The sequence below is a fragment of the Pholcus phalangioides genome, unplaced genomic scaffold (assembly GCF_987345545.1).
Source record: "Pholcus phalangioides strain wild (caught in Gottingen) unplaced genomic scaffold, Ppha-v1.0 ptg000007l_1, whole genome shotgun sequence".
NCBI lineage: Eukaryota > Metazoa > Arthropoda > Arachnida > Araneae > Pholcidae > Pholcus > Pholcus phalangioides.
Genome location: NW_028301600.1, coordinates 25,057,174 through 25,071,984, shown reverse-complemented (window position 1 = coordinate 25,071,984; position 14,811 = coordinate 25,057,174). Strand labels below are relative to the sequence as shown.

Below are 14,811 nucleotides of genomic sequence, written 5' to 3'. Positions count from 1 at the left end.
ACGTATATGAGTTTGGATTGCAGCAGCGATATACGCTGTATAGCCTCCAATTGTTTTAGCCTTTATTGCAAGGCAGCACTATAAACATCGAAAGTGAAACTCTGATTTTCGTATAACCAATAATTTTCAATTTACTTTCTGGCATATATATACCTTTAAATAATCAATGTAATAAATAAATAATTAATTCTTACGTACGTAAAGTAAATAATTCATGTCATGGTATATTTCCCAGCTCCATCCATAATCTTGCTTTCATACACTCCTAAGCTTGCTTTCTCGCAGTCCAATGGTTTGTACCAGTAGTTTTATGCCACCTATACAACTGGTATAGAAATTAAAAATTAGGTTTAAGGTGCAGATCTTATTCTTATTAATTTCAACCGGATAACGAATGAGACGGCTTTTCCTAATACATTCTGCACTATGACAAACCATGTATCCATTACTTTATTAGCATGTAAATATTCACCAGTTCTATTGAAATTTATGAAATTATATTTATATTTGTTAGTTAAAAAGTGTAACATCACTTAATAATCGTTCAATCGTAAGTACAAATGACATCGTCCGTAATGGATAAAAAAAGTCTCAAGGATCAATACAAAGTCATTTGTAGATAACTTTGTTGATATAAGAACAAAATCAGATCCGCAGACTTTTAACCCACACATTATAAGAATCTTACATTGAGAAAACATTCGGTTGAACATGTCCAGATCTCACCTCGTATGAAGAATGGATCTATTAGCCTGGCATTTCGAAATTGACTCCATTCCATCAAGGTGTAAAAAACAGTTTGCGAAGCTGTCCAGAAACATGACTAATAGCTATGTTCTTCGACCCTTTTATACCTGCTGACCGGTAAAATGTGAGAAATAACTTAAAAGGAAAAATATAAAAACCAATATTCATGGAGACATGCAGTTTATTTATAAAATCTGAAATCTGAAATTATGTAGCAGCTACATGAACTGAGCAAAATGTTTCGCGGATTGACAGGAAATTCTCACAGACCGTCACCGGTCTGCGAACCAGCGGTAGGACAACACTATAGTGAGTGAGATGGATTTTTCTCAGTCCAATACATTAAGGAATGCTGAGGTGAACTCGGAAATAAGTCGCCTGGTCTCCACTGGGGATCGAAAGCAGGTTCTCACATTATCCAGAAAAGTTCTAATTCCTTGACGTATTATGAGCTGAGAGAAATCCGTCCCACCTGGGGGCCATTTGCTCAAATTACGGGAATCTACTAATGCGTCTACTTCAGTGCCTCATGCCACAGTGCACGAAATACATCAGAAAAGGAAAGGTCGTGTCTCCAGTGGTGTATATGGGAGCGCACTTGCCCAGTTTTCTTTTCAAAGTTCAATTCAAATAAATACAACTTTCAGAAAACACAACTTTGTAAATTGCTATCATTTCATGAAAGAACAACAATAGTTTTCATCCATTTCGATGAACAATGGTGTTGTTATGAAATTAGCATCTAAATGCGCTGAATATTCTTGTTCTCATGTTTGTGATATCGATTGTTAAAGCAACTAAAAAAATAAGATCTTATCCTCTGCAAACTTTCTTTATGTGAACATTCATTTTATGCAGTCAGGGTACACGGAAACATGACGTAGTGATTAATGATCATTAACTGTGCGTGTTCCTAGTTCCTTACAAAAATATATAACAAAAACGCACAAACCAATCAATTATATATCTATGTTTTTCTTTTGCAGATTTGCTACCAAGGAAGCGGCCACGCATGCCATTGTTGCTACCCATAACATAGAAGTAAACGGCCAAACAGTGAAGTGCTCGTGGGGAAAGGAAGCCGGAGATCCAAACAACCAACAGCAGCAACAGGTGGGCTTAAGTCTCAAGGTGGGTGGGTGGTTGAATGGTTACGTGCTTAATTATGTAGTCTTGTGCGCCAAATTCATGCCACAAGACCAATCGTGATTGCAGAATAGCCTCTGCATACAGACTTTGAAACCTCATCTCGCATGGATTTTTCCACGAGCTGGAAAGGACTGCTTCCTATGAGCTATCGAGGGGAATGATGATTGCTGTTGGTTATATGATATACACTGAGAAGTATTTACCGTCTCGAAAAATGGATACTCAAACAAAATTTTATACGAACAAATTATAAACTCTGATAATTACATAATAATACATCCAGGAAGAAATAATTTATAGATTTGTAGTTTTTTATTTACATTAAATTGGATTATTAGTAGAATTTTAATGACACATATATATAATATATATAATTTTCTATCTATATTACTCATTACTCCCCAGTATGCCAACATCGTTTATAAGCGATCAGGAAAATATATTCTTCAAAATTTGATAACACAAAACGAATAAAAATATAGTTTTTAATTATTTTTTCAGTATTGAAGCTAATTTTTCTTTCCACTCATCAATTTGTGTAATTTCGCTCATATTTCGAAATATTTTATCAGTAAAATCACTGTCGGTATTCCTATTCAAATTTTCGATTATCTTCAATAAAGTAAAAAAAAATTTATTATCAGTACGGGCATTCTTTTTTTTCATACACGTTAGCACATTTGACTAAAAAAATTATATTGGGTTATACAATAATATTCGGTTTTAGCCCTATTTATCAGGTTTAATTCCAAATAATTAAATCATAAATATTGGTGCTTGAGACATTAAATATATCATGTATATAGGCTTTATAAATGTTTTTATCTGAGTTGAAAAATCCCGCTGTATCAAATACATAATGATTCCGTTTTATGTCCAAAAAAATTCATAATATATACAAAGTCCTATCAAGTAAAAAACTGACATGTTATTTCTAAGCTAAAAGATAGTTTTAAATTTAAATACGAGGACGTAGAGCGATCCATACAAATTTGCGCGTAAAACCTTAGTTCGTATTTAAGTTTTTTGAACTACATTATATAGAATAAATGGGGAAAGGAATAAAGTTTTAACGAGCTTATAAGGGATGGTAGGTACCGAAAAAATAATAGTGACGTCAAGGTAAGTTCTTTTGAATACCCAAAAACTTGGATCGCTCTACAAACATATTTTCACATTTTGTTTACGAATTTAGACCAAGGCGGATGAATGCTTCCCTAAAATAGGTGGTAAGTTCCTTTTTTTTTATTACTATCATCTTTTTGTTGTTTTTTTATCTATCTCTAAAACGTTAAAGTAAGCTAGCTTTGAGTCTCCATGTACAGTCATGTACCAGCCCTGAGTCTTCAAGAGCAATTAATATGCAATATGAAATTACACATCTAAAGAGAAACTCTGTAAGTCCAAACCCTTGGAAAAGGGAGTTGACTAATAATGTAAGAAAACCCGGACATTTGCCGGACTTATTGATTTCCAGAATATCGCACGATTTTGCAGATGTTGCAAATCATTCGGTGCAACTTTTTTGTGTCACTTACATTCAATTTCAAACTTATATTTTGTGCTGGTCACGAAATCTACAAAAAATATCTATACGTTTTTGCTGCTCAAATTGTGCTAAATAGTAAATATTCTACACGCTATTGAATTTCAAATAAACTAATGGATTAAAAACTACATGGATTGTTCCAATTCGCTACAATATTGTTAATACAGTATCACTAAACTTCAATGTTCTCTGTGGAACTACTTCATGTCCACCTGATTGCCTCCGAGAGAGCATGATTGTAATATCGTCGATGATCGAAAAAAAAAACATCCCGAATCATTTTTATGAAATTTTTATCTAAATATGAGATATATAGCTTTTAACACAGATTACTTTACATTAAACTGTAAATTACTTAGCGTTACAATATTGTTTCCAAAACGAATGGATCATTACTTTTTAAAACAATACCTAATGTTTGGAAGTACCTATATCTAACTCTATGCTGCAGTGTCATAGCCTCGTTGTATGTGATATGTCAGGTATTGTACCTTTCTGTTACATTTCCAATATAAAATGACAAAATAATTTAATTTTAACAAAAAATATAATGAAATATAATTCCGAAAAATAAAATTATTAATATGGACATCGCATACAAAACTTTGCAGTGGATTTTTTTGTTTTGTTTTTTAATCATAATTATAAGACTAGTGTATTTGAGCTGTATTTGTTTAGAATTCAAATAATATTGTGTACATTCATTATAATTCAAACATTGTCTATGACGGTTTTTTTTATGAGCAATAAAATTTTAAATCATTTTGTCATATGTAAAGTTCATTAAATTACCTTAAAATGTAACACTTCGTAAATTAATAGAAAAAAATGTATACTAATTTCATTGTTTTTAAGTATGGTTGTTCAACATCATGTACTTTTAATCCGTAAGGCTGATTAATTCACGACATTATTTTGCTTTTTTTGACGGATCTTATATAAAAAGAATCGATCTATTTTTAATTATTTCCTCCATAAATAAACATGAAAGGCCTGGAGATTAAAAATAATAATAATATACAATACCTTCAACCAATATCCTCAACATTTATTCACACAATTAAAAAAAACTGGAGGATATTGTTTATATAATTGTAAAATTCGTAACTACATTCTGCGACTTTTTAAGCATCTGAAACCCGTTCATCGAGAGTAAAAGACAGTGCCGTTTCTTTTGAAGTAATTTGTGTTAATTTCGTCCCATAATAAAATCAAATATAAGCCGAAAAAAAAGTGGAAAAAAAAGCGAGCAAATGCTATTTAGTCCCGTAAAAGTAAAGGTCCTCTCCTGCAGTAAATAGCTGAGATTTTGAGAGTTCGATATCCACTTCTGAATAAGCATTGGAGGAGGCAATCGAAGCGGAAGAGATGAACCTTTCCGCTGCACTTTGCTCAAAAACCATTTGCATAGTCATTTTTAATGCCAGGCAGCGAGACGTTTACCTTTTGTTTTGAAAAAGTTCATCTCTTTTTCTCAGCCGTCTTGCTTCAAAAGCTCTTTCCATAAATAAATATAAAAAAAAAAGTCGTGATGAGAAGGCATGTTGTGTACCTCATTTACTCCGACATTTCTTTATTTCCAATCTTATTTAAAATGCTTCATTGCAAATGCAATGGCGCGTCAAGGAACTTGATTGCAAAAGTCACTACCGAGATTCGTTTAATAGCCGCCTTGGCGTCAGCAAGTTATCAGTTTCGGTACAAGAGAAAAAAAAAAGTAACAAAATTCAAGCGAATAGCTCCGCTTCGTACGTTTTGCGCTAATGACTGCAGTTTAAAGGGAAATGGAGATTATTTTAATCCTTTTGCCCTTTTTTTTTTAAAGTTGTTTTCATGTTTTTATTTTTTCATGCTTTTCCGCCCTCATCTTTCCCTTCTTTTCACGTGTTTTTCATCACTGCCCCTTTTATTCGTGTTTTTCATTTTTCCTGATGTCTTCCTGAATATGCCTGCATACACTGCTTGTTGATGCCATTTTTCTTTTGAGAATCAACAAAAGAGTCTCAAAAACTATTTATTATCCTTTCCCACTGTTATTCAAATTTCCTCAAATTATAGAGGAAAAAAAGACGGTGAAAGAAAAACTGATCTTATTCGAATTACACATATTAGAAGATGATACTTTTGAATGTGTTTCGCATTAAAGCTATGACTCTAGATTTCACAACAAAGTTTTAAAAAAAAATCTTAATCGATTCGTAATAATCATTTGGGAAATCATTAATAAAAACGTATATGAAATCCTGGTTTTTATTGAAAAAAATTTCCAAGAAAAGGTCTTTTTTTTCTCGGTTACTTGCCCGATGATTCAGAAACCTCATGTTATATTGTATCGAATTGTTAAATGATATGTTTTACTATTAAAATATCTTTTTCATAAATTATACTCTTATAGTCGATAAATTTGTGATTAGTTTTCATCGAATTTTATTATAAATGTGCAAGGAAAATAAATTATTAAATTCAAACGAAAATCACTAAATTCAAATTATACACGCACAATTAATGTTTTTTCTTTGTAAAATAATGTCCTTAAAGATATGTGACATTGTTTCATACGTTCTCTTTATTATAGCAAGAAATTCTTGCGGTGGAAGCTGCTGAGAACAAGGGTTTCTTTGCTATGTTATCACAGGTAAGCCACTACCTCTCCTGCAATGCGTTCAAATGAGTCTTAATCAGTTTTCCTATTCAGTCTTAAAAGAAGAAAAAATATGATTTATAATCATAATAAACATCCAGTAATAAAATCACAAGTTTTTGAAGCTTTTGAGACCATATAATATTCATATAGTAATTTTATCAAACATTATGACGCGAAGAGTACTTTGCTAAATTTTCTTATCGTTGGATGATTATAACAAGAGATTTCGGTTCCTCTTATCACTACTGATAACAGTCAAAATTCAGTATCAAAATACTTAGTACAATGCACGCATCACGTTCCTGTGAAAAATTCGGACAAATTGATTAAATATGGTGAAAAAAGAGAGGTATAATTATTTATCAACCAACTTTATTTGCGGAATTATGCATAACCGCCAGTAAAATTGATAAATATAGTGAAATTTATTAAACTTACATAAAATATACGTTTCAAGAAAGCGTATATATTACGTTTCCATCTACCGTGTGCTTTGTTTGTAATCAAACAATTTTTTGTCTGATATTTCATAATTTCACACAGAATAAAAAGATATTAACTATTAGTATAGTATGCTTTCCTCCCTAGAGAATCGAACTCAAAAGCTACAAATTTGGTACAATCGAAAAAAAGAAGTTTTACAAACAACAAAATCGGGATTTAATCCCCCTGTAACAGACACACTAATGATTGATAGGAGACACTCCACCACTACACCAGCTCAATCGCACTAATCCAATGCAATTCGAGAAAACCTGTCAGAGAATAGAGAAATGATGAAAAAAAATATTAAATCCTATACAGGGTGTTCATAAAATAACTTTGCTGATATACGAGCCCCAAGCGACTCATAAATCAAATAATGGGAATGTAATGGATGTTTCTCAAAGTATGCCCTCGAAAGTGAAATGCAAAACAAAACCCTAACTTTCGCGGTTACGGTTCATATAGCAATACACTTTTTTATGCACCGCAAAGTGATCGGCGCAGTAAAGAACCATGAATAGCGTTAGAACGGTACCTGTAGCTCCATAAACGCCGGCGCAGGACGCAGACAAAGAAAGAAGATCTCACTAAGCGGTTGGTGCGCTATCCACTCGTTCGGGGACTGCCGCAAATCTGTAGGACATTCCCAACCGAGCGGATAGCATACCAACCCCTTTGTATACGAACGCGCCGATATATACGGAGAACGCAAAGTTTTGAATAATTGTATAAAACGGTTATTTAGACATGAGCAAAAGAATCACTGACTCGATCCGATACAAACGAACAACTTACAAATAAGGCGGGAAAAATAACATAGGTAATAATTAGGTGGTGGCAGTGTCATCTAGTGGCGATACAGAGAACCGTCCTGTATGTGTACGCCATCTATAGGTCATTTTAAGAATCTACTTTTAAACAAATCATCTCAAATTATCACAGGATCATTGAGCAGGTTACTACGTTAATCATCTGTGGATGATGAGAGCACCTAAAGGTTAAATAGCATGTTTTTACGAAACGTTTTACATAGAAATTTAAGGCAGAAGTCATCTCGATGTTGTTCTTTCTTCTCTTTTTTTTTATACTACTTTGAAAAGACTGCATTTTTCTTCTGTTACAAAGCCTCTCTATCTTCCTTGTGATTCATTTACTTTCCAATTAAAGAAAATTTGACTTCCCTCCGATGAAATTGCTTTTAACGCTACGTGGTCTCATAAGCTTTTAGAACTTACTAAATAAAAACTCCTATCGAGACAGGCAGGCATGCGTTCACTTTTACCATTAAAAAATTACATGTTGTATTTATTGATACCTTACACACAGTCTTCATTATTTATAATTTCTGTAGTGATTCATCGAAAATAATTGAACTATTTTGATCATAACTGAATATAATGTATGAAATACTTCTTCGATTTAAAAAGTTAGTTTTCTACCTATGGGATATCTGCTGATATTTGATCACTGAATCTTCTATGTACGTTTTATTGTTTTCTTTTTCGCTTTATGTGTATGGATTTTTCAATGTATGCATCCATTTTTATAAAAATAATTCCGAATGTTTTTGGTGCATTTTTTATTATCCAATAATCCTGCTGAATTGCCGTTATCTAGTTGTTTTACGTACATTTCATTTTTTTTTTGACATTGTAATCTATACCACGGGATCATATTTATAAATGTATATGTAAATATTTTGATATTTATAACTACGCTGAACAATTTGCACTGCAGTTTGCATGCTTTACACTCTCCCCTTAAAATCTTTTTCAGTGCTACCAAATTCTTCTTCTTCCCGTGTTATAGTTTTTGATTATAATTTTTTTTCACGTCACAGGTTCAGAATTATGTCTTACAGGGTGGTTATAATATTATATATAGAAATATCCAATCTGTGCGTTTCGGTTACCATTCTTCATTGTATTTTAATCCATAACTGAAACAACATGTGTTTTTTTCTCATTTAATCTACTTTGTTTCCTTTTTGTCAAGTTTTTCTTTTATTTTAATGAGTTATTTTCTTGCTTTTTTCATTAGAATTTTTTTTGCTGTAATTCGATAACTCCTGTGTGTCTAAGTATATTTAAAAATACTTCAGCTTTTGTTTTTATAAATTTTAAATTTCTGCTTATTATAGAATTTTTCATTAATTTTTTAGAATGTTCACAGGGTGATACATTTTTTTTGTAGAGTTGATATATAAATCTTAAAATGTTCAGTGATAGAAAAGATTTTAAGTCAAAACAAAACCCTTCACAGCTCATGACTGAGGGATCACGGATTCAGAGCCCGGATTTCATCCCAACCGGTCATCCTTACTCCGGAATTCTCAAGTTCCCTTGTGTCGTTGTAAACAAGGTAAATTGCTGAGCTTACTCCCATGCAGCCCTCAGCAAACTGCGCAAAGGCGTAAACTTGTACGCATTGTGATGGTGAAAGTATTTTTGAATCATTTACATAATTAAATGTAGGATCCGTAACTGTCGAGATAAATGAGTTTTCGCGCTGCTTTTCATCTGAAAATTCCCAACATTTACATTAATTTTTTTGAATATCCCGTACACCGTCAAAAAAATTTTCGAATTTACTCAAAGAAAAAATGATTTCGATTGATTTTATGTGCGATATGATGTCTGTATCACTTTTTTGAACTCGCACTTACAAGTTACATTCAGAGAAGTAAATTTATTATATTCGAGTCTCATTATTGCATTTTAAGATTCTGATATTTTCGATAGTTCATCGTACTCTAACAAAGTGAGAATTTGACTATGGTCTGTGTGTTAATTGAGTTTGTACGATTTAAAAACTTTAGTTGAGTAACATTCAAATATCGAGTACTCAGGATTACCGTATACAATTCGCTTAAATGAATGCAATTACAAATACAAACACAAAGGTCACAACAGACGAATTGCCCAAAAGAAAAATGGTAAAAAAAATTGGTGTCAAATATAACCAAAATACAGCAACCCAATATAAAAAATATGTCATAAAATATTTACAGAGTTTATCATTGATCATTGATCATTTTTGTCGCACCACGGTCATTTTCTGCACAGGAGGGCTAATTAGACCAGGACTTACAATTTATTGCTGATTCCGAACGGCAGGCTTGTTTTTTATACAGAGTTTATCATGAACCACACACCGGGTAATGGACTCACGTTGAAAAAGACTTCATATATCCCTCTCAGATATTCTTTAAGCCAGTTCGAATAAACACAAAATATATTTTCACCACCATAAATGCAAATATACTATTTTTTGGCATTAATTGCGTGTATTTCTGTGCTGCTTTGCCTGAGGGCTATATGGACGGGATTTTCGATTGTAACGTTGTTTTGTTCGTCTATCAAAAACCCTCTTTACTTCTCTTCATACTTTCCTAGATCATCTCTCTCTCTCTCTCCTCAGTTTAAAACGAAAGTTATAACTCGTTTTATAGTGCATTTTTTTGTATGTATGCAGGGTGCATAGGAAAGTCTTTTGGGCCTCAAATAACTTGCGAACGGAGAGAGCTACAGAGCTATGCAACTTAGATAACGGTACAATAAAATGACTACACCGATCGGATGAAATAAACAACATTGCTTAAAAAATTATTGGGGAGAAATAAATATTGAAGTTTGTGTTGTGACCCCATTGTTCTAAAAAAATATTAAGGAATTAAAAATTGCGTCGTGCTCTGTTATACAGTACGGAAATTCACCCCGTAACATTTGCCTGAAAATTCCCGAGATATCAATAATTAAAATTCTAGAATCCTAAAGTTCTTGTGCTACTTTTCAAGTGCTAAAAATAATGAACACTTAACAAAGAACACGATGACGGTTTTAAAAAGTAGAAAAAATCACAAATTTGAATCATCAGCATTTAGACAAATCAATCCAAATGTTGCAGAAAAATTAATTATGGTGTAACAGAGCGAAGCGCAATATTTAAGTGTAAATTTAAAATGCGTAGGAAAAGGGCTTTAGTTCTGATTCGGGATAGTCTATTCTGTCATCTAAGTTACATTACTTCGTGTTGTTTCAGGTCGAAAGCACTTTCCTATGCACCCTGTATTTTTGCTTTTTTTTTTTACTCAATTTTTAGCGTATTAATTTCTTTTTTGTTCTGTTTTTCATATGCAGTTTTATTTCGGAAAATTACACGCATGCTTCATATTTCTTGATGTAGCTTTAATACTTTTTCATTTGATTAGCATTTGTCTATCTTTTATTTCTCAATGATCAAAGATTCTTGTGAAACATGTTGAATAACGTATATCACGTACATACTTAACGCAAGTGTATTTATACAATTGTTTGCTGTTTTTTAGAAAAATGCGTGCACGTAACTACATGTAAAAATTGAACGTAAATAATACGCGAATTCAAGTTTCAAAGTCAAAGTTGGTTTCAAAGGGGCTTAAAAAAGCATAATACTTCTTAACCCTTTAACTGGTTTTTAAAAACATTTTCTCATCCGCATTTTTACTGCCACATTGGAAATTACTAAACCTTCTAGAAATTGCGTCCTATTTTAGGTAGAATTATTTTTCCGTTCGCGAGCTGATAAATGCCCCACCCCAACACTAATAATAATAATAAAACAAGGGAGAGAAAAAACACTATCCTATTTTATATTATCCTGTACGCAATAATACCTCCTACGAAAAAGAAATACATCGTCTCTCTCCCCTTCTGTTATCAGACTTTCAACAAAAGCTGACTCGGCTCACTAGCAGTTGATCACCTGGACGGGGGGGGGGGAAGAAAACATGTTATCCGGAGAAGAAAACTTTAAATGGTATGTAGTCTCGGAGTTGCCGTTTTGAGAGAGTCTTAAGAGCCCGAGATATCTTGGGATTTCCATTTTGAGAGAGTTTTAGGAGTCTGAGATATCCCGAGATTGCCGCTGTGAAAATCAACAATTATTTACTATCTCGGAAACTATCACATCGATCACAATAAGTGGTTTTTTTTTCATCGCACTACAACTGCAAGTTATTACATCCAGCTATAATGAGGTAGGAACACGTCTTGCCTTTTTATGCTTGATCAGTCGTTCATCAACCTGCTAATTTTTTTCACACACAATCCCTTTTTATTCTCAATTTATATCCACGTGATTCTTCTTTAAAATTCAGTATGATTTATTATAAGTATAATATAATGGAAGGCTAAATTGTTTTCTACTAAATTGACTTTATAAACTTTAGTTTTCTCTCCAATTTTATCCACGATATTGCTGGAGCATAAAGAAATTTATTTAATTTTTTTGCGTTTTATGGGTAACAAAGTAATGTCACTAAGAGTAAAGACTTAGTTTTTTTGTATTATTTTTAGTTCTTTCCTCAATTTGACAAACTTTATTGACAAATTTTATTTGTCAATTTACAACTAAGCCCAATTTTTCTTAATTAATGGTTTGTGTTATAAAATATATAACAAGGAAAAGCATAGCGATAATGAATATTCATAAATACTACTTCATTCTACTCGTTTTTAAAAGTGAAATAATTTCGATAACGTAGTTGTGTCCACATAAACGATGTCTTAATTAATCTCTCATATCATGAGGCTGCCGTCAATTAGATTTTTTTTTTTACCAAATTACCTTTTGAGTTTCCGCCTTCGATAAAGGTGTGTTCCAAAATATTTTTAGTACAGAAAATTAGTAATTTGACACTAAAGTAGATCATTAATAAAACTATCGTTCCTGTATGTATTATATTATCATCAGTTTCAATGGCTTCATCAGCTTCCTGGGAGGACATTTTGACGAATTTCGATATTTACATAATAAGATTACACAATAAGAGGGAATGAGTTACTACGGTTTTAACCAGTGAATTCTACAAAATTTAGTAGCCTTTGTCTTCAACAGATGTCGTCATTATAAGAACTGAACTTTCACATCTCTTCCATTGCTCACATTTGTTTTCTTTTTTGCATCACATTTATTTATATAATAAATAAATTATTTGTATATAAACCGTAATTTTTACACAGTATGAGAGGCTTGAAATTCTTTAAACTGTTTTATTAACTATTCAAAAATTCTTTGTCCTCTGAAAATTGAAATGCGATATACTGGAGTATTTCTTTGAAATAAGGAACAATCCTCTATAAAGGTCTCGTGGAAACTCTTTGAGAATACTACTACAATAACTTGATATTTTCATTAGAATGAATGCTACGGAATCTGTAGTTTGTATGCAGATAATCCTTATGTATTCTTATTCGTAAGTATTTACTAAATGGCAGAAGATTAGATATGTAGAGAAAGACGACCTCTCTTTTGTTAATACAATATATACGGAAAACTGGCTGTGTGAGGAGATATTGATGTTTAGGAAAGGAAAATTCTTCTCTGCCCTCACGGGGGCTCGAATCCCGGTTGTATCATCCCTGTAAACATCAATATCTCCTCACACATCCAGTTTTCCGTATGTATATATTGTATTAGTTTTCATATCATATAATACAATCTGTAAGTCTTTTTTAAAACTTATGCGAACATTTTGTATTTATTAACGGTATTTGTTTATCTTGGGTTTGAATTCAGATAGATTCCTTGTGTATTTTAATAACCCATCATAAACCATATTCACCCATAATTGGTGTAAAAATCGGAATTAAAAAAATTGGCTGTTTCGTGTTTTAAAGAAATCGGAAGTGCGAGCTGGTAAGTCAGCTTTTAATGTAAACATTATTATATCAATCTTCTACATTCAGGGACTGGATAAGAAACAATTCCAATTATTTCCTCAACAAAACTGATTAATAGTAAAATTTGAAAAATAATTTCTTACTTACTTCGTATTATTAGATTCTGAGTAAGACTAAAAGAGAATTACAAAAATTTATTGTCTAAATCTCGATTAAAATAAAGCATTTATATTTTAATCTTTTAATATTGATACAACTCATTTTCACATTTAGAACTTTTGTCTAAACCAACTAATTTTTCTTTCACATGAGAATTAATCCAATTTACCGCACACCGAAATTCTGATTAAAAATTAAAAAAAAGTATTGCTTGATTTCAATTTCAGAACGGTCACAGAACTGAATGCATAAATTATTAGATGACTAGGATTAATGAGAACTGTTGACTGAGAGACAGAACAGCATTACTTCTCAACATCATTAATCATAAGCGTTATTCACAATCACATGAGAAGCGATTCGGACTACTGCAGAAGAGTCATATGCGCTCTCGAGGCTTTCTACCGAGATATGTTCTCGCATGTTTCCCGCCCGAGCTATTGCATGCTAAGATATATGCATGATTGCATGGTGCTATCAATTTTGCTTTGGAAATGTAATGTACTGATAATTCTGTTACGCATGGCTATGTTTGGTGTTCTTTATAAATTTGCATTTTATAGTGTGATTTTTATCTTTTCCTAATGCTAAAATATATATACATACTGAATTTGTTTTTCCAACCAATGCTAAAATAAAATTCTGCATTCAAGTGTTTTAAGTGCTTTCTTCATTGCATAAACAAGATAAAATAATAATGTCATTATTCTCGTATATTAAAATTTTTTAATTAGCTTTTTTAACTTTAAATTCATTCATATTTTGTTGAAACAGTTGATGACTAATGAATCAGATCACTTATTTTCAACTCGAATGTTTTACGTTTAATGCAAAAGAAACTTGTATTTTTTTTTAATTGATAAGCAGACCCCATCAAATAGACAAGTCGGAATTCTGAATGATAAAAGGCAAAACGTTGATCTTTAATTTTCATCTAACTTAATTTTTCTAGCTTTTCTTCAATTTTTTTTCAAATTGTAGCATCGAAAATTTGAGTTAAATTTATAGACATATAGGTGGAAAAACCATAAGTAAAGCACGTTGTGTTTATAATAGCATGCATATGTTCTAGCTATTGATAATATTTTGTTTTCGCTTCACAAATGCTGCTCAGCATGAGTTTATTTCTGTATCTGGTGTAGAAGCTAAAATGACTCCAATGCAATTTTAATGACTGTATAACATAAAAATTTATTGTATTTTTTCTTAATATTGCCAGTTACTACCATGTTAATGGTCCAGTTACCCTTATCTGCACTCAAATACCTCGCTTTTTTACATACCTGGATACTTCGTCGGTCCACTTTATTTCTACGGCAGTAGTTTCAGTTCCGTTTTTCAACCATAGAATTGAAATTAACCAAATATATATACAGGGTGCTTATAATTAACGTTCCCGTACTCTCAGTAGTTTT

The 14,811-nt window shown here is 32.0% G+C and overlaps 1 protein-coding gene across 9 annotated transcripts in view; it reads left to right on the top strand.

Annotated features, from left to right (window-relative positions):
* LOC149085105 (nucleolysin TIAR-like) overlaps positions 1-14,811 on the top strand; it is an 860,358-nt gene that overhangs the window by 808,361 nt on the left and 37,186 nt on the right. For 4 of the 9 annotated variants that reach the window (XM_089232903.1, XM_089232909.1, XM_089232911.1 and 1 more), the window contains 3 exons: positions 1,734-1,878; positions 6,021-6,080; positions 8,838-8,936. The exons of 1 other annotated variant lie outside the window; for it this stretch is intronic. In XM_089232903.1, the coding sequence (XP_089089029.1) occupies positions 1,734-1,878; positions 6,021-6,080; positions 8,838-8,936 (304 nt within the window). The remainder of the gene's footprint in view (positions 1-1,733; positions 1,879-6,020; positions 6,081-8,837; positions 8,937-14,811) is intronic. 4 more of the 9 variants (XM_089232905.1, XM_089232907.1, XM_089232906.1 and 1 more) reach the window with 4 other exon arrangements.